The sequence below is a fragment of the Charadrius vociferus genome, unplaced genomic scaffold (assembly GCF_000708025.1).
Source record: "Charadrius vociferus isolate BGI_N301 unplaced genomic scaffold, ASM70802v2 scaffold32, whole genome shotgun sequence".
Lineage (NCBI taxonomy): Eukaryota > Metazoa > Chordata > Aves > Charadriiformes > Charadriidae > Charadrius > Charadrius vociferus.
The window spans coordinates 4,071,160-4,091,849 of NW_009647856.1; the positions used below are offsets into that span (position 1 = coordinate 4,071,160).

General features: G+C 37.4%; 1 protein-coding gene across 1 annotated transcript in view; it reads right to left on the reverse strand.

Annotated features, from left to right (window-relative positions):
• Positions 1–5,035: 5,035 nt before the first annotated feature.
• The window catches only part of SEMA3A (sema domain, immunoglobulin domain (Ig), short basic domain, secreted, (semaphorin) 3A), a 168,045-nt gene continuing 152,390 nt past the window's right edge, over positions 5,036–20,690 (reverse strand). Inside the window, exons 14-17 of the mRNA XM_009882930.1 lie at positions 18,114–18,271; positions 13,922–13,989; positions 8,188–8,330; positions 5,036–6,607 (exon numbers count right to left, since the gene is read on the reverse strand). Of these exons, the coding sequence (XP_009881232.1) occupies positions 6,152–6,607; positions 8,188–8,330; positions 13,922–13,989; positions 18,114–18,271 (825 nt within the window). The 3' untranslated portion in view covers positions 5,036–6,151. The remainder of the gene's footprint in view (positions 6,608–8,187; positions 8,331–13,921; positions 13,990–18,113; positions 18,272–20,690) is intronic.

Below are 20,690 nucleotides of genomic sequence, written 5' to 3' on the forward strand. Positions count from 1 at the left end.
CCACACTACTCCTGACACAAGCCAGGATGCTGGCCAAGAAGGCCACCTGGGCACACTGCTGGCTTATATTCAGCCGGCTGTCAACCACTACACCCAGGTCCCTCTCCACCGGGCAGCTTTCCACCCACTCTTCCTCAAGCCTGTAGTGCTGCATGGGGTTGTTGTGACCCAAGTGCAGGACCTGACACTTGGCCTTGTTGAACCTCATACATTGTACCTCATAGTTCAACTGTAATATGAAGACATGCTTTTTGCCACCCACCAAGGCCTGATTTTATCCCTGTTGATGAGAACAGGACATTTTTAGGTCTAGTAGTAACAGATGTGGCAAGAGTAGACTGCATGCTAGTTTGACCGGAGTGCCTGGACACAGAACGGCTTGGGGAGGGTTGGTCATCAGAAACAGGGTTCCTCGTGTGTGTTGAAAAAGATGCTAGCCTTCAACAAGGAATGTAGAAACTATTTGATTACCTTTCTGGGTTATTATTGAGCCCCATTTCCTAAAGGGGTGAAAAACGGCTATGAAAGAAAGGGAAGTTGTTTTCTTAACGTAAGTGAAACTTTTTCAGTACGGAAATAACTTCACTAGACCTTTGGGATTTAGCTCAGATCATCCTGAAGTTCTCCAAAATGTCAGCCTTTGATAAATTCCAGGAGAAAAAATGTCCCAAACAAGGCCCGCTCTCCACAATTTCTAGTTTTTCTATGAAGTTCCTCCAACCTTTCACATGAGTATTTATGGGGAGCAAAGAAGCTGGCTAGTTCACTAATACTCTGATCTATTGTATCCTGTTACTGAGCATTCTGGGGAGAATAGTCCTTTTGTTTTAGGCTTTGGAAAAAGCCTTCATAACTTTGCCTCTCATTAAACATATGTTTGATGGGAAGCTCAGTGAATGTGACCTGTAAGGAAACAGAATAGTGTGTTTCACTCTTCACAAAGGAAACATTTATAACAATTTATAGCTGAGGCCGCCAAACGTGTTCTTCAGAGATGTACTAGAATTACATGTAGAGCCTCAAATACTTTAGGGAAAAGGGGATTTCATCTCAGTGAAAGCTGACTGTTTAAATGTGTGTGTGTATATATAGAGGCATACATATATATGAAGAAACAAGCATTAAACCCCAAATGTTTCTTCTTTCTTCCTACTCAATGTCAGTGAAGGTTGTCCCCAGGCATTGTACATTCCTGGCAATGTAGCAAAGCAGTAACAGAGGACAATCAGTTTAGCTGTGCGCTGCAGGGAGTTCTAGTGAAGGACACGGTGTGGCTACATCCAGAAACAAGGGTCATCCTTTGTGAGGATTTATAATCCCTGCACTGGATAGACCAAAAAAAAAAAAAAAAAAAAATACTCTGGTCTTTCAGTTAGTGGATTCATGGCTTGCCACATCCATTTCGTCCTTGTTGTACTTGCAGATACGTTTTGTACCCCACTGAGTCTCCTGGCTGCTGCTGAGGGTTTAATTTCATCTTCAGAAGACAGTAGTAACCATAGAATATCGTTACAACATCCTTTTGAACCGGACATCTCTATCCTTGCCTTACAGGAAGGAACACGGGCAAAGCTGAATGGATTAGTGATGATTAAGTACTACTGGTTGTTTCTTTAATTCTCTATGTGCCAAACGGAAATAATGATAGCTTCTTTTCTCCACTTCTTGTCTGGTGTATTTAAACTTCATGCTTTCCAGGGCAGCATTTGTCTCATTAGCTGTTTGCACAATGCTTAATGCTGTGGCATATCACTTTTAGGTAGAGCCCCATGGCACTTCCAAACAGCTGCTAAGTTTACCTAAGGATATCTGTCAATAACAGGCAGGACCTGATTTATTCTACTTGCTGTCTATGCAAGCCAGTTTCCAAAGGGAAGCAGCATCAGTGTACTAAGCCATTAGCATCGCACAGCGTGAATTTCATCAAGTACAGCAACTTGCTAGTGTTTGCATGGCTAATACACGGCAGGCTGATTTACAGTTTGGTTCTTGGGTAGAGTGGGGTGCGTGCGTGTATGTGTGGCTTTATCTGCACAACCCCATGCAGTTGTGCCAAAAGATAGGCTGAAGATAAGTTTGTAGCTTTCATTTCAGGCATTATTAGTTTGCAGTCTTCAAAAAGAAACAATAAACGCCATTAATAAAAATAACAACCTTTCCGGTCTGGTAAACAGAGCTCATATACATTGATAGCATTATATTGGCAACGATGCACTCCATATGCTCATGAAGGTTACAGGGCACATTTCCATGTAAACAGTCAAGACAGCAAACTTCAAATATTTGGAAGAAATGTTTATTTAACAACTGAATACATGCTAAAAGAAATAATTTACAGCAGCAGTTTCATTACATTTTTTCTCTCCAGTTTTCTAGTTCCCATCTGAATTGAAGTGATAAATACAGAAGTAGAATTATTTACTATCCAGTGAGGAATGTGCTTAAAGAATAAGCGCATAACTTTGGCACTGATGTAGCAAATAAACCACCTTATCACCTGTGTGGCAAAATCTTGCATTTTAGTATTATGCTGAACACACCGAAATGGAGTACCTCTAGATAACAGTACTTTACACTGTACCTCCTTATCTAGTCAAAAATATTTACATCTCTTTTGGCTAATGTGTAGGTAGCAAAAACTGAACTATTAAACACATACCATTGATATTCACTAAATAATACATAAAAAGGATCAGTAAATGCGCATTCACATGCATTTAATTTAATTTTTTTTTTTTTTTTTTACATAGTGACTTTATTGGGTCATGAAGATTTAACTCTGTTCTGCAAAGATGCACATTTTCTCATTTTGATGTTATAGTTTAACATAACCATAGAGTTTTTAGGAGCCATTGAACAAATTCCCATCTTCAGTGATCCATGCAAGTGCAAAGTGTAGATGAATAAGAGTCAATGCATTTGTGTTCCTTGCAAATGGATATCTTAAACCAAATCAAAATAGATCTTTCTGATTATAAATGAAATCCTTTATTTCTCTCCAGCTTAAACAGAACTTTTTACTTACTTTTTCTAAAGTCTGTAACTAGAGGTTTAGAGGGTTTTATTGACGATTTACAGAAATATCATTTTTACCTTTATCTTCGACCCTTATGTTGTTTTAAACAATAATGACACAATCGGGGGTATGAATTTTACTGAAGCTGCAGGGCATCTTTCTATACATGAATTCATTAAGGCTCATGTTCTTTGAAAAAAAGTTTACTTCACATCAGTATTAAATGTTATTTTAACTTGACCATAAAATAACCTGAAAATAAAAAATTTTCACTGATGGCTTGATCTTCTGCCCTCTTATTTATATAAGCAAATACAAAGACATAAACAAGACTGCACATGTCAGTGAGGATTGGACTGAAGTTTGTAAGATCTGATCATATCAATTGTCCAATTAGACTGCCAGGTTACGGTAAAAACATTGCAACTTGTGTAATTTTGTTCCCACGGATTTTCTTTCTCTGTATAGAAAAATATATTTTGGAATCCTGACTTAATTTAATCTGTTTCTTCTTCAGCGGTGGTGAAAGAGGTTGGGTTTGATTTGATTTTTTTCAACAAGTTGCTGTAGAACCAGTTGCTATCAACATGGCAGAGCAAAAAAAAGTTACACAGCAATTCCGTTAAGATGTAAAAAGGGAGACAAAGTCATTTAGGGTCAGTTGAAAACATCCTGTACTTTTCCCACTGAATTCTCTGAGGTTCATTTTAAAACTGTTTCCTTTTGTAACAAAGAGGATTCCAATGACTTGATGGTATACAATAGCCTTACACAAAAGGTTAGAGTGTTCTGTGATTACAATTAAATAATTTAGCTGACAACAATGCTCAGAAATTAAACATAATCTGAGCTGAAAAATTACTACTTCTGTACAGGAAAGCACATAGTTGAACCTATGTTTTAATTCATCCCTATTCAGCACAACATGAAAGTATGGGAATTTAACAGCACATTAAAGTTCACAAGAGTCAGATTAAACATAAGAGAGACCTAAAGTTGCTTTAAAACTAAATTCCCAAGCGCTTTCCTAAATCATGTCCTTACAGCCTTGTCCTGGTCTATTCAATGATTTTTTTTTGCTGAAGAATTAAATGACAAAAAATCTCGCAAGTTCATCCCCTGCAAAAGATTCAAAGGGGATAAAGTGACTGGGCCGATAGTGAAAATCCAATTGCTATAAAGGCAAGAAGCCAAGGCTTCACTAATCAGAAGGATACTTGAATTAGTGAGTGGCAAGGAGACTGGGACATATTGTGAGAGATGCTGTCACAGCAGTTGTGTTATATTGCATCTGATAAGGCTGATGGTGTAGTGATTGATAAATTAAATAATCTGGAGTGAATAACGACAAAACAGATCAGTCATCAATACAGGCACACTTTTATATAAAAGCTCCTTTAGCAAACTAAGGACTTTGTTCTAGTAATTTTCCCCATAATGACATTACCTGAAATTATGTCATTTATGGTCTCTACAAAGATAAAATATGGGAGGCTGGAGAAAGATGACCTCAAAAGAACTGGACACCATAGAACTGGGGACCAAAGGCACATCTGTGCTGAGGTGAATAAACCCACTAATTATAACCCTAAACTGACATTTACGGTGCACATACATTGTCTGTTTTACTCTGTTGCTCTCCCATATATAGAGTAAGACAGAAGTGCAGGACCAAATTATCTGTTCATATAAACTAATCTTAAGCTGAACTTCACCAATTTACTACTGCAGCACACTTCGCCCACAGATAAAGCTGTCCCTTAGATCTTAAAACAGACAGTTGACTCTGAGGTTACTGTTTACGTGGCCTAGTGCTGGTTCTTTGCATTTGGGTGATCTGGCCCACAGAAAGAATGGAGCACTGAGAATCAGTAGTGTGGACATATTTCTACCACTGAGCTGGGAACAAAACACCTTAAACTGAATGCGAGCTTTGCTTAGGGATATATGAGAGTCTATGAGCCACAGTATTTAAATATTAGCATTCACAAATATTTACGAACCAAGAAAGCAAGAGTGTAATTAGTAGAGGGTATTTTAATGCTATTTACTTTTTTTAATTAAAAAAAAAAAATGTACAACTGAAAATCAATGCTCTCCGCTTCATTGGTTCAATCTATAGCAAGGTATTATACAAGTTGAATCATTTCAAATACCATACTTAGAAAAAAAGAATGCAGAAGACTTCCATGCTATACAGCAACTTTCATGTTAAAATAGCTTAGTTTTAAAGTTGTTTTGAAGTTACATGTCATATAGATTACTGAGAGGGGAGGAGGTTAACTGCAGTGTGACTAGCTCCCCTTGAAGGTTTTTCCAAACAAAAGAGTAAAGCAGCTCATAATTGGAAGTTGTCTTTTTTTCCTCTAAACCAATAATTAGAAAGTACAATATTTCTAAGACAAAAAGTCTAATCTATTTTAGAAAAGAGCTAATGTTTGCTGCATATTTTTCATAGTACATTTAAATTATAGTTTTAATAAAATACATCTTTAGATCAAAGCTGAAAGAAGTCATCAGTAGTAGGCCAGTGTACTCCACATTTTTTGTTCTTCCAGATGATGGATGGCTTATGTTGTTCAGATTTCCACAAACAATCTCACTCAGTATTGTTTTTTCCTCTTCTAGCACACATAAACAGGAGAACTGGTAGACAAAACAAGAACAAAATCCCTGTGTCCAATCACGTGTTTAGACGTTCATCAGCTTAATGAGTTCATGCAGTTTCATATATAAGTCTAGAAATGGTAGTGCTGATGATGAAAGGTGGGGTTTGTTTTTCTTTTCCTTAAGATGACAGCATGAAATACAGCATTTTGTTTATATCTCAGGCAAAAGAGAAATCAAAACTTGCCTGCTGAAATCTGGCAGAACTTTTTGAGCGGTAAGCTAGGTCCGGGTGAGTTATCATCCTTGAAACTCTGGTCTTTCTGGTCTTAGGATCAGAGCCGAAAGGAAGGACTTACTAGGAAAGTTAGAAATGGATTTTATTTAAACCTGGTGGAAATTGTTTGAACTTTCCACTCTTGTAAACATCCACATAATGCCATGAAAAAGTTCATGAATATTGCATTTTTTCCAGTTATCTGTCTATACAAGTTTCTACTTGGATGAGGTTCCTAGAGGTAATGTAGCTCAGACACTACGTGGTGCCCTCTCAAATTCATGGGTCCTCCTGTTCCTACCTTTTTTATTCTCCTGTAGGTGCTTCCACTTATTTGTATTCACCTGCGCGTTGGCAGGCCTTTGCCGGCGTTGTTTGCGGTCTCTTTTCCAAACTTGCTCACAGAACTCATCCATTGTGTTGAGATTGGGGTGATTGATTAACTGCATGAAGTCTCTGTACCAGATCTTTTGACTGGGGGTCATGCTATTAGTGGCATCCTTGGTCTTGGAGGCATCACCGTCGTCTTCTTTATGGAGCAGCTCTTCCAGGTGGTCAGTATCAATTACTTCTAGGGTCACTTTGAGCAAAGTTTGCATGAAGCCATGCTCCACAGCATGACAAAAATAAATACCAGAGTCTCTCCGTTGAAGACTTCGTAGCAATAGGCCCTGTTCTGTCCGGATCATGCGATCATCTACTTTTATCTGTGTTGGAAAAAAGTGGTAATTTCAATGGTTATCTTTCATATATGTGCAAAATTATTCTCTAATCATACTTGTTCCTTAGTACTGCTCCTTTCAACTGGTAAAACTTGGCGAAAAATCCCCCAAAACCACACGAATGGAAAACCCTTTGCCAGTCATCATAGTTATGGAAGGCCCAAATACTCTGAAAAAATGACTGATGTGTTGCAAAGAGAGTTTGGGGGATTAAGAATTGACTTCTTAGTCCCTACCTCTGCTGAACAAAGATCTGTATCAGCTCTGTCAGGTGGACTTGCTGGTAAGATTACAGAAGATGCAAGCCTGTAATCAGCAGAGTCAACATGGATGCACTTGGCTATATTACCGAGGGCACACTTATCATTATCTTTTAGTCAAGCCGAGCTATATATGTGGGAAAGGTTCTCTGTCTTCCTATTGTTCCTTATTACAAAAGCCCTTATGCATAGAATTGGCGTCTGCATAAGTGGATTACTTACAAATGAACAATAAGGATTAAATGTCAACATTTTAAGAGTCAAAAAGCAGCTGTCCAAAATACTGTATTTTTCTGAATTAATTAATATCTAGGAATATAATTTCATTCTTTGAACGCACATGTTGCTGCAGACAGAAAGGGCACAAACCTGTTTGCTGCTGTCGCCACTAAGAATAAATTCTAAAACATTTACTACTTATGCAAATAAAGTAAACAGCCAAAGGATCTAAATCTGCTAATGTAAATAAGTATTTAGTACATGCTTTAAAAAAAAAATAAATGTTTGGAGTAGTTTGACTATATTTACCAATACTTCAGTGCAACAAACAAGGTTTTGTTTTCTAGTTTGATCTCCCTGCCTACCAGAGTAGATTATTCTCTTAAGATATGTGTGACCTAGCTTCATAGTAACATTACTTGAGAATGAGGGCGAGTAACAACATAAGAATGTTGGTGACAAGAGAAGGAGAAAAATACAGTATCAGCTTAGGGTAATGCAAGCGGGGAAAGGCAGTGCTGTTGCCTCTGTGAATATTGCTTTTGATGAAAAAAATGTGTAAGTTTTCATACCTTCATGTCCACTTCATTCTGTCTCTGTCTTATCTGCAGTAAAGTCTTACATCATGCAGCACACGGGAAATACTCCCCGTTACACTACCTTTCAGTCAAACAGTATAATGAGATGAATGCACTTAGACGTTTTTTAGAGGCAGTTTTAAGGTCTTTGTATTATTTAAGTTCAATATAATCCTTATATAATGCTTTAGGTGGCACTGAGATAAAATATTAACTTTTTGTATTTCAGAGATATCTAAAGGAAAACGAGTGTGTTTCACAGGGGGTTTGACCAGGGAGAGGACGTGAATGTTTTCTGATGTAACAATCTGTAAAACCTACTAGAGAGCTTATGGGATTTTATGGTGATAAGAGTAAGAATATGGTGAAGAACAGCAGAAATGATGAGATTACAGAGAAACTCTGCTAAACTAAAATACAGATGGACATTATTCTGGGAAGGACTCAGGTTCAAGTGTATCTTCATAGAGAAGACTAGTTGCACCTCTTATTTTTTTTTCTACTGTACCTCTTCTTTGCGGTCATCATTTTGCTTCTGGAATTGCCAGTAGACTACAGCACGCTGAGATTTTGGACTGCACTCGAGAAAAGTGCTGCTGTTCTCTACTCCATAGATAATCTTTTCCTCCAGGGTCTGACCACTTGGGTTATCTGTTAATCAAGAAAAAAAAGAATTAAATCTTAATTGCCATTTGAATTTGTTTGTTTAGAAATTAGGCTTCCTTAAGGTGTTTAAAGATAAAAACCCTAAAAGAAAAATTTCCCCATATCAATATGGCATTTGGAAAATCTCCATCAACATCTCTGTCTTTGTAAGGATCCCTGGTAGGTTGGGCTTCTTTTTTATTATTTTTGCCTTCTAAATCCTAACAGCTGTTAACATCTCAATACGTGAAGTTAATGAATTTCATTGTGAAATTTTGTGTAAACCTCGTTATTATTCATCAAGGAAAACATTTAGGACACGACAAGAATTTTTAATAGCAAACTGTACACAGTGAGAAAACTCAGGGTGTAGTTGCAGAATGTCTGTAATGATGCCTCCTGGGCTCTATGATCATAATACTTTAGAGCAAAGTAATAAAACATGAGGCTATTTAAAAGTAGTATAATGTGTTTAGATTATATGGCACTGCAGTTTGGTGAAGCTGTTAATGACCAGGAATAATGTTTTTGAGGAAACAATCTTCAATTAATCATTTCCTCTCATACTGATATAATTTATGGAAATGTAATGAGGTTAATAAACCAGACATTGTGGGAGGGGAAAAGAAAGTTAAATAAATTACTTCCTTTTGTAACAACAATGTTTCAAGATATTCATCAACTTGCTGGAAATATCACATAGCTATAGGACTTATATGGCATTTGATTCTTCTCCAATACCGCAGAGGCTGTAAGGCATCATATTTCAACTCTCAACCTTAGCTCTTTAAAATGCCGTTATGGACTTAAGTGGCACCAGTGCAATAATCCTGGAGAGTAGATGGGGAGGAAGGGGTTGGTAAGCTATTTAACACTGTGTTGATCTCATGGGGTTTCCTGTCTCTTTGCCATTATTTGTCATTCTTTCCCTTTTCCACTTTTGATCTTTAGCACTGGAAATCTTTAAGGAACTTCTCTTGATATGTTTTAACAGGAAAATGATGTCTAATTAAAATCATCTCAGAGAAATCCTTTGTCAAGTTTTGTTTGCTTTCACTGTGCCTTTATCATATTGGCCGTCTTGTTTAGCAAACACAGGCTGTTAGCTAGATGACTGATCCAAAGGTAAAAATAAAATTGAGCTCCTTGTTTATGTTGATACAGCAATCATATGTCTTTCCATTATGACTTGCAGCCCTGAGAGAGGATGGGAGAAGGAATGGGGGACAGAATAGCAACTGGTGCTTGCCCAGTTCTCAGTAAGGAAACATCAAATGCCGTATTAACACTAAACAAACAGGGAATGGGTTAGCTTGCTTTCCTCTGCTGGATTGTGAACCTTTCCAACAAGTAAGTGGGGTGCGATATAAACAACTAAGCGAAACAACTTTTATGACATCTCTCAGAAACCACATCCCTGTGAAGAATGTCAGGGCAGCTTTGGGCCAGGAAGATAGGGAGCAGCGGAGGAATGAATTTGAAAGCAGAGCAAGAGAAGGGTAAGACAGCTGGAAGAAAAGAATACCAGTGGAAAGTTCTGAGATGGAGCGTGGGTGAATTTGTGTCAATGAAATAGAGGAACTGGAAATATGTAAAGAGATTAACTGAAAATAAATAGAAGTGATAGGATAAAGAGAGAAAATTAAAATGATTGGCTGATAACTCGTGGGTCCAGATTCAACTTCTCACATGGCTGACTGATGTCCTGACTCTTCTGTTTCAAGTTAGGTGCTCACATTTAGGAACAGAATTCACATGGCTGAGCAGGCAGCCTAAGGTCCTCAAACAGTCAGCGAGAGGCAGTTTGATATCTGAACTGGAATCCACAACAGAGAGCACATGTAGGGCTGCAGCATAAGACAGTCAGTAGGAAATGTTCCCTTTTATAACCTGGGACACAAACGTTACTACTCCAGAGATGTTTCTGCGAAACAGAGATTTACAGGCTTCAAGAATAAAGAATGGAAACACAGGGATTTCACTCTAGGATGCATGCTCCATTTCAATTCCTCTCTCCCAAGCTCCAGGAACTTTGAATCATAGTTGCAGAATGGCCCAACTTCAACAAGAGCAATCTGATAGTTTGTGTGCTTGGATTGGAAGTAGAGCTGTCAAGTCAACCTCCTAAGCCTAAATGGACTTTTGAGTCCTCTTCTCCCGCATCCTAAATAGCTGATTTAACCAGCAGGTTACTTATTAGGGGGCTTGCAGCATCACTTCACTATATTTTCCTGAACACAGCATAGCCAAGTGAATTATACAGGAGCAGAGCACATGTAACATCATTAGATCCCAGGACACAGTCTTCTAGATCCTAAATATCAATACAAAGGACAAAAATAGATATTTCTTTGGCAAATGTCCTACTGCTCAAGAGCAGTAGCATATTTTTAAGTATATAGAGAAGTTTCTGCTGGAAAACTTAGGTACCAAGGATATTCTTAGTATCTAAGAAGTTAGTCACACATTTTCATGGAAGTTACCTTGAAGGTGGGTGCTCTGATGCCATTTCAAACTTCTGAGTGTTTTCTTCGATCTGGTCCGTGGCATTACAGTGTGTTAGAGATCACCACAGAAAGTGGCAGAAGCCCCCTTTAAATTTTGTCACAGGTCCAGAAAATACAGTATAGGTGACAGTCATGCAATGAAAGAGGAAGGATTGGATTTAATAGATCCTTCAAATTCCATTTCCATGATTTAAGGGAGCAGAAGGCAGATCCAGAAATGTCTATAAAGTTCATGTAATATTGAGCACGTGGAGTGCAAGAAAGTAAGCGGAGCAATGGAATAATCACAGGATAAGAGTGCAGCTCTGGGACTGAGGGAGAAGCTGAAGAGACTAGAAGGAAGAATGAAAGTCTGGGAAGTTCAGAAGAGCAGCTGGAGGAATTAGAAAACTATAGAAGTCATGAAGTTGGTTATGAAATTCAACCCAAAATCCTGTCTGAGAGCTGTAATTCCCAAAATGAACCCGACAGCAGTATCAGTTTACTACCCTGATAAATATCCTTTAAATACATAATTTCTGACATAACCAAAGAAGTATGAAAGGCCAAGTACTTATACCAAGATTGCTTTGCAGATGACTGAATCTCACTATGCAGTTAAATTTGGAGTGATTCTTTGAGCTTCCCCTGGGATAAATCACCTAAAAAAATTGCCTCTTCTTTTACAAATTCTTCAAGAAAAGAACTTCATTAATTTCTTGATAGCAATAGTATGTTACACTTAAAAAAAAAAAAAAAAAGTTCTTTAGCTGACACAAAGGTAATCATGCTTTTGATTTAGATTTAAACATTAATGTCTCACCAAATACCTGTATAGCTAAGGATCCTCAGCTCCCTCTAATGTTGCTGTGCAGTCATTTTATACTACTTGTATGTTTGCACAAAGGGGTAACTGAAAGAGCTACCTAAACCTTATTAAAAGCATTATTGCTTCAAACTGATACCAAAGTAAGTTTCTTTAAAAGTGAGATATATGTGAAGAGATTGCTCTTTTTTCTTGTTTCTGTTGGTTCACATGGAGAATTAACTAGCAGTTAATGCAAGTAGTGCGGATAAGTAGTAAATGATTGCTGGAGCTTATTTTTGGCTATAGACAAACTCAATTCTTCATCTGTTGTCCAGGAATCTACCAATCATAACCAAGAAAAAAACTCAGCATAAGTTGGCATAGGAAGTTTATGGGCCATGCAGCTGTCTGTACAATGCCTGATCATTTGTAAATGACAAGGTAATATAGGAAAATTTTATAGATTTTCAATTCAGAATTAATTTAGAGAAAATGTCAAGAACAATCTAAAACATTCATTAAGTATGTTGACAGCGCATCCTTAAAGTCTAGGACCTAGAACTGCATTTCCTCAGGATTTTTTGTAAGTTACTGATTCTTCTAATTACGCTGTCTTCATTTCATCATTACATAAAAATTTCAGTGTTATCTTGTCTCACACTTGCTCTGCTTATTTTGGCAAAGCTATGCTAAAGATCCTTGTGATCAGGTGTACCACATAATCACTTTTTCCTGACTTTGAGTTCTCATGCTTATCGTCATGAAAAAACTGAGCTGGATTACTCTCTTCCCTTTGAACAGACGATATCTTTTCAGACAAATATGTATACCAAATATGGGAAGACATAAAACCCAAAGTGTTTTGCAATCCTTCTTTTTTCTATGAAGATAAAGAACAGACATACAGTTGTATACAGCACAGCTAGCAAAGGAAAGAGAATGGTAAAAAACCCTGGACTTTTGGTAGCCCAGACCATCATTTTACTCACGAGTAACATGTCCAGATAGTAAAAAGGTGAAGCTAAGATGTGCTTCAGCTGGTAATAAAATCCATGTTTAGTGCATGGTGAAATTTTCCTTTTTGGGAACTGAAAATGTCATTGCAACCCTACTATATATATCTGCACTGTATAAGCATTACTAGATATCATGCGACTGGAAATTTGTGAAATTTCTACTAGTCCACATTGACTGGTTCAAATCTAAACTAGTTGCGCATTCATGAGTTCTCAAAATGTGACAACCACATATTGACCATAGTCTATTCATGCAGTTTTCCAAACCCTTTTCACCTCTGAGTAGCTTGGCCTGAGTCTGACAATCAAGAAGTAAAAAGAAAAATCTATAGTAATGTTAGCTGTGAGTTTCATTAAGAAGGAAGACAGACAAAACTATTACTGAAACGTAATGGTGGTGAATTACACACAAAAGTATACGATTGTGGACTATTTATCATTCTTGCTGTTACAAGGACTGGAAGGACATAAGGGTTTTGAGGTATCTCCATTTTCAGCCACCTCTTCTTTATTTATCCCAGAAATCTGTCCAGTGGTTTAACTGTTATTATAGATGTACCACAAACACGACTAATCTTTTTTTTCCAGCAGAGGGAAGTGTTGCCTAAGTGTTCTCTTCACTTATGGCAAAATGGACATTTTTCATTTTCTGAGTGAAGATGCTCTGAAGAGTTTAGCAACAAATTAGTGACTATGAGAAGTTTATCAGCCAAACAATTCAAGAAAGAAAGATCTGGTCCACACACTGTGAAAATGAAAAAACAAACAAAAACCACAACCAAATGATGTCAAAGAAAACCCATGCTGAAAGCACATGGGACAGGCCCACTGCAAGGAGCATCCTGATCTTAAGGGCTGATAGTGTGGCACCTACAGCAAAGACCATCCCATAGTCAGCAAAGTTAATCAATAATGTGCTTGGTTATCATCCTATGCAAACTGTATGAAACAACATGTACATATTTCTTGCTCTTCTGAAGAAGATATGACTCTTTTCTGACATAATATGCCTAGCCTGATGGTATGGTATTACCAGGTAAGCGAAGCAGAAAAATTAAAATGCTTAAAACTGTTAACTCGAGGAAAAACAAGGAAAAAAAAAAAAAAAAGTTTTTAATGTCCAATCCAACCCATTGTAAGCAAGCTAAATTGGGATAATGATGTATTATATTCATCTTTCCCAGATGTTCAAGACAATTTCACCAATTCATTCCTGTGCTTTCTACTCATGCACAGTCTGTAAATTACATACAAATTAGTTGTACTTCAGTCATACCCCTAACTCACCATGATGCTGCAGGTCTGAGCAGTGGGTAAGTGGGTCTCCATTTCGGATGTCTTGTCGTCTAGTACGTCTGCAAATATTGTATTTGAAAACTGTTAGTGACCTTCTCAGTAGTCAGCATTCACATCACATTTGCCATTGCTGAAGAGCAACAAATGGAAGATATATATATATATATATATATATATATATAATTACATAGGTCACAAGTGCACCTAAACAACACTAGGAAGGAAATCACAGTGTGACTGCTATATTCTATGCTTTATCATGGTTTATAGAATCAGATTTACAGGTAAAGTCTTCAGAAACTGGTAAATGTGTCTCTTGCACTGATCCTATGAAGCTTATTTTAGCTTTTTTAGTAATATTGATCACAGACAAATTCATTACTTGATTCATAGATACAGGGGCTGCTGAGGGATCAAAGTATAAACAGTACAGTTTAACATGCACCAAAAAAACCCATGAAGAAGCTACAGCTTTTCTGCAAGTACAGAATACTTTAAGTATAATGGCATCTTCTAGCTGAAAGAAATGTTAGGATGGGTGACTTTGAAAGAATATCAAAGTGCTGTATTTTCTACAAAATCTAAATTAAAATAAATAAATTTCAGCCACTACAGATCTCACAAAAATGCTTCTGAAAAAAAACCCTTTTCCTAAACTATTGCAAATGGTTTTGTCTTTAGAATAAACAGAATAAAAAAGGTAGATAGGAAGATTTTGAAATGTCATTTATTCCATCCTTTGTAGCTTGAGTCTGAGTTCTAGATTTTATTGCACATCCATTTAACATAGTATATTCCTTCCCCAGCTTGATTTCCACTGGGTCTTTTGGAAAACATATTGATCTGTGCTAAAAAATGTTGTATTTCAAAGAAGAAAGCTTTTTAATACAGTTTTATTTTGCATTTGTTGTTCTCTCTTTGTCTGCTCCTATTTTTATTTAAATAGCTGTGACATGAAATTCAACTAAGCCAGAGAAAAGCGTCTCATATAAAAGAAGAAAAAAGAACAAGGCAAACAAAGATGTGTTTCAAGTGTGAGCACTTTACTTTAGGAATCAGAGAAAGCCTGAGGGCTTGCAAAATTAAAGGAGAACAAAGAGGATTAGGCTGCTGAACAATGCTGTGATTTCAGATTATGGCATCCAGCAACGGATATGCAAAAGTCAAGTAGCCTTGTAAAAAGCACTATTGGTCACTCCCTTGTGACAACAACCCACATTTTTAAAAAGCCATTGTTCTGCAGTACAGAGACCATCTCTCTTCTGTTCACTAACCCCGTTTGCAGACTCTCACTAACAGCCCAGCATCAGCACATACTAAGAGCTCTCACAGATGCACCATCAACTGCACCGCTGACTCCTCTTGGCAGAAAGATTTTAACCATTTTTTTTTCCACTGAAGACTACTAAAATGTTAAAACTGAAATTAGTTGTGTAAAATATGGCAACAGTTGGGGTTTCTTCTTGAAAAAAAAAAAAAAAAATCAGAATGTGCATTTTTTATCTTCCTGAATAAAAACTTCTTTAAAATTATCCTAGTGAATTAGCATGCTTTAATAAGAAGGAACCTTTTGTTGATTGATACATGATTCAAAAAATGTACTAAGCCTAATTTCAGATATCATCTTCATATTACTCATTACCAATGAATAAAAATACAACAAAACATAAGGAACCATAAAATTTTGTTACTCCTTCCTAAATTTTGAAATGCAGCATATTTATAGGATACTATTTGTAGAAAATAAGTCTGTGGAACGACTCATATTACTGTCAATGGAGTTTGGATGAGATGTTTAGTTAGAATCTCAGGAAAATGTCGCACATATCACCATTCTATCAACACAAAGATGTATGAAATATGAACCAGAACACATCTGCATGGGGTAAAGTTAAATGGTCATACTACAGGAGCTCTGAACTGTCATTTAGACTTGTAAAATACACAAAGGAAGAAAAGTAAATTAAAATCATGGCTCATAAAAGCTCCTTTTTAAAAAAGAAGAAAAAAAAAAAACCAAACCCCAAACTATTAGTAAAGCATCTGTGCAATTGCCTCAGGACTCAACTTTCCCAATATTTCTGGAGCCTAAAATTACATGGATTCATTATTAGGAAACTGTTGACATTTAAGCTGTTTCCAGCAATGCTGCTTGTGTCATAGACACATTCAAATCTGGCTTGAGGCAGCGGGTAAAGCAGGTACCAGGTAAACAGGGGATCGTCTCCCCCAGTAACCCAGACCTTTACTCTGCTGCTGCTGCCAATGGAAAAATGGGGTGAAGCAGGGGGGCACAGCGGCTTCTCCTGAATGCATTGTCAGGATCTCAGCCTCCCAGGACTTACTTTTTCTCTCATAGTGGCCTCAAGAAGAGTTAATTCTGCACCCCAAGGTTTTCCTGTAGCTGTGCAACATAGTTTGGCCCCACTAACCCTGCCCCTTAATCCCTGTAAGAAGAGGTCCCAGTCCCTTTACCCCTGATGGCAACAGTGAGCTCGGTCTGCTGTTTAATAAGCTGGAGAGATGGATAAGGAAAAGACAAAGAGCCCTATTTCTTCCATCAGTGTAAGCAGATGAATGACTGGACGATGTGCTCTACTGGTGTTGAGATGGGCTAGGACCAGGAATGGGTGCTAGTGAATGCTGAGAAAGGATGAGATTCAGAGATAAAGATTAGTGGGGAGGTAGCAGAGAACAGTGATTCAGTGATTCCTGACCTTACTGTCTGCTTTGACTCAGAGGTAGCACTGAACCACACTGACTTCTAACCTTTAAAACTTTCAGATCAAATCAATCTCTCAGACTGTCCTTGAAAATCTCGCTGTTCCCCCTCCTCTCTTTTTCCCCACTCCTCCTACAGAGGAACTGCCATGCTCCCACCACAAATTTGAATTTAGCCCACACAGCTGAGAAAATTTGACCAGCTCTTCTTTTGGGACGGTTCACTTTCTCCTTTTTAATTCTTTTCTGAAGAATTTCACAAAAAGCTTGTCTCAGATTAACTCTATTTCCTGGTGCAAAATAGAACCTGATGTTCCATAAGCAGCTTTTTCTTTTGTCATCACTATGTGTTTAGGATACATTGTAATGCAAACCTTGAAATTTTAATCTCCACCATCTGAAAATGCTGTGACACAAATGCTACTTCCCACCCTTTACCACATTTCACCTCCTGCAACAACCAATCTAAATCTGGAATTTGGAATCCCTACGTTCTCAAATAAGTATTTGCTACTAATTTTAAAATAAAGATAAAGGCTCCTTATGTATATAAACCCTTGGACTCCTTGTTTCTTTAAATGTGTGAGATGTTTGGCATATTCAGTTTAATGTGAACACTTTTTTATCATTTTAGCCAATTTATCATGGGAATCTCGACACTACCCCAATGTATGTTCTTACTTGCAAGAGATTATCTATTCATTTATTCACAATTTCTACTTCAGTAACTAAGAGCTGTTCAATAACTAGCTTACATGCTTTAAGAGAAAGAATTTCAGGGAAAAAGGCAGGCAAAGAAAATACTATTTTAAATTTTCATATCAGACAACTAGGACTTGTACATTTTTTATAAAAATTATATTTTTCACTTGCAGAGTCTATTTTCCCTTAGCCTTTGCATTGCAAAGCCTTTAGCATCAGTGCAGAGTGAATGTAAAATAGTGGTAGTTCTGGTCATTTAGACACACATCAACATGTACAAGTTATACTTTTGAATAATAACAATAATGCTACATATCACTAAAAAAATAACTTTGCATTCACATCCAAACACTTTATAAATATTTCCTTTGAATTAGAATTAATGAAAATGCAGGACAATTTACTTGGGCAAGTAGTTCTTTTAGTTTAATATCAAGCTCTCTCCCAACGTTAAAGAAAGGGAATTCTTTCTTTTTGCTGTTTATTACTGAGTATAAAGTTATGAATCCATTTCAGAGACAACTCTTTTCTGAATGTTTTTTTTTACAACAGCTTTTTAAGCCAACCCAAGAAGTAGCAGTGTTCACTTTAAATCAACCAAGACTTCATATAGCTTGTAACTCCCACAATTATGTTTTCTTTGGAAGAGAAAGGGCTCCAGTTAACCATCCCATGAAAAATCTCCAAAGCCCTCTGGTCATATTGAGACCATCAGTTAAAACAAATAGCAAACCATGCAGACATCTGAAACTGTCCCTACCTCTTAGCAGTGGGGAAGTAACGTGAGCAAGATGAACCATCCCAGGCGCAGTAAGGGTCTCTCGCAAGGCAACACTCAGCACATGCTTTTCCATACACATCACAGCGGTGTAAAGGAAGCTGTGAAACTCCAGTGGCTGAGCCAATGTAGAGCTGTTGCTGTTATAAAAGTTTTTTAAAAAAAATAATATTTTTTTTAAATTGCAAATTACCAGGCTTTTGCTAGGAAGGCATTAAAAAAAAAGTTATAATATGTTAGGACCATTACAAATGCAAAAAAGGATCATGATCTTGATGTACACTAAAGCAATGAGAAGAGAATTGTCCCCTGGATAAAACAATCAAATAGAAAAAATGTTGATTTTTGTATGAAGCTCTCAGTGGCTTCTCTAAACTGTAAGAAAATTTAAAGTACTCTTCCATTTTTTCTTTTGTATTCAGATATCTGCACTGGGAAAGCACTACCAGCAGTGACAAAATACAGTGGAGAATATGCTCTTGAATTTAATGGAAAAGAAAACCAACTTTAACATAAATTTCCTATATATGACTTTGATTTGTGTATGTGTGGGGGAAGCAAAGTAAATTACTTCAGACTGATGCTAAGATATTTCAGCTCAGAAGTGCTGCCATGCAGAGACTTCTTTGCATGTCTGAGAACTCAGATGCTTCATACTCTTTTCTATAGGTCACATAGTCTAATTGAAACATGAGGGAAGACGGCTTACTTTATTTTGGATAAAAAACAGTGTTGAGTGAAAGATGTAGTTCAAATGCAGAGAGAAGCCATGAAGTAAATAAAAAAAACATGCATACAAAATGAATTACAGCTTTCTATGGCATCACAACAGAATATCTTGTCTCTCTCAATTTCCTCTCTGGTATCAAATTCATGTGGTCCATTAGGGAAGCTGGTCCCCAGAGGGACATCAGGAAACTGAACTACTGATTCCACGTGAAAGTCCAAACAGTGATATTTCAGCTTAGCACTAATTCACAAAGAAAACAAGTATGAGTGTAGTAAGTAAATTAAGTTCCCTCTGAGATGCAAAACTAGGGGAAAACAAAATAGCCAGATAAACAAAAATTAAGTGGCATAATCCTTCTGTTTTGGAAACACTGAGAGTTTGCTATCAAATGTTTAAACTTTTCAGCTGGGACCCATGGTGGAGCAATTAACAGATTTCTTTTTAAGGTCTCACTCCAAGCAGTCCCACCAAGAAAATACAAATTTGTAGGCATTTTTCTTTCTTAGAAAATGTAAGGCTGGTGTGAAAAATAAGATTTCAAGAAATGTTATAAAAATTCTTCATCTCCTGCATTGCGATGTCCCAGAGGTACCATCTCCTGTGAATTTGGGGGTGGAAGGTGGCTGAGGTCACCTACTAACTGGAAACGATGAGCACTAGACACCAGGAGACAGCAAAACCCAAAACACTCATAAAAGGTGTAGCATTAACTTATTTCAGAGACAGCAGCTTGGCAGTTTATGCAGACATATTAATTGTAACAGAAACATCCCCTGCATTTCTATAAACATCAGTATTTTCTCAAGGAAAACATGACAAGGAAAAGCACCCGAATGAAAATTCACTAGTAAATTGAAAACAAAGCCCTTTCTAAGCAGCTGCTTCCATCTACTCTGGTGCCATAGCTGGGCTGCAAACCCACATTCTCTGGGCAAACATCCCTGACCACACAGAGCTCTACATGAAGCCTTGATGGCACATACCCGTCCCTAGTTAGTGCTGTGCCCTTGAGAAGCAGATGACAGGCAGCAGACACGATAAGCTGATTCCTTCTAACTTAAGTCACTTAATGAAGTGACCCATCTTAGGGGTACGTTCTGCAGTAAAAAGAGCAGAAATTCAAATCTTAGGTGACCTAACCATTTCTCAAGGGATGCCTTTTCTCTTTACTGATTACGGAGGCAGCACAGGTCAAGTTAGAGATCCAGTTAAGTATCTTAAATGTCCAGATGGTATTGATCTGAGTCCTATGTAATTGGGGCATTAGTATCTATATAAGCATGTAGCAACGTGTGGTGCAACTAATATAAAAATCAACTCAGAGAATGCACATGGGAAAAGAAAGAATGGCGTGATGGTTTCCTATGCACCCCCGTGACCAATTTCATTTTGTCAAAACCCCCTCCCTAATTTCTAATAAATGTCTTCAGAATTAAAGAATTACCAGAAACACATAAAAAAATAAAAAGTGAGGCCAAAACAGGGTTACTTAAAGACTCTTCCTGGTAGATAAGTTCATAAAGTTCAGTTAGTGAAGCACGGCGTGCGTTTCAGGTGCTGCACAGCCTGAAGGCTGCTGCCCTGTTTGCCGCTCTTCTGATCATGGTCTCGGACTCCAGCTGGTGATCATTATTCTGGAGACTAATAATGCATAAATCCAGGCAGTATGAAATTCAGAAAATAGTAATAGAATGATTTGCACCAATGGTCTGACCTAACTTTGCCATACACAGTCAAACTGCCTTTTGGGCAAAGACTGTCTCCCAAGAGATTGTTACTTTAATAAATTAGCTGATTATCAGATCAAACCGGGGGGGGGGGGGGGGTGT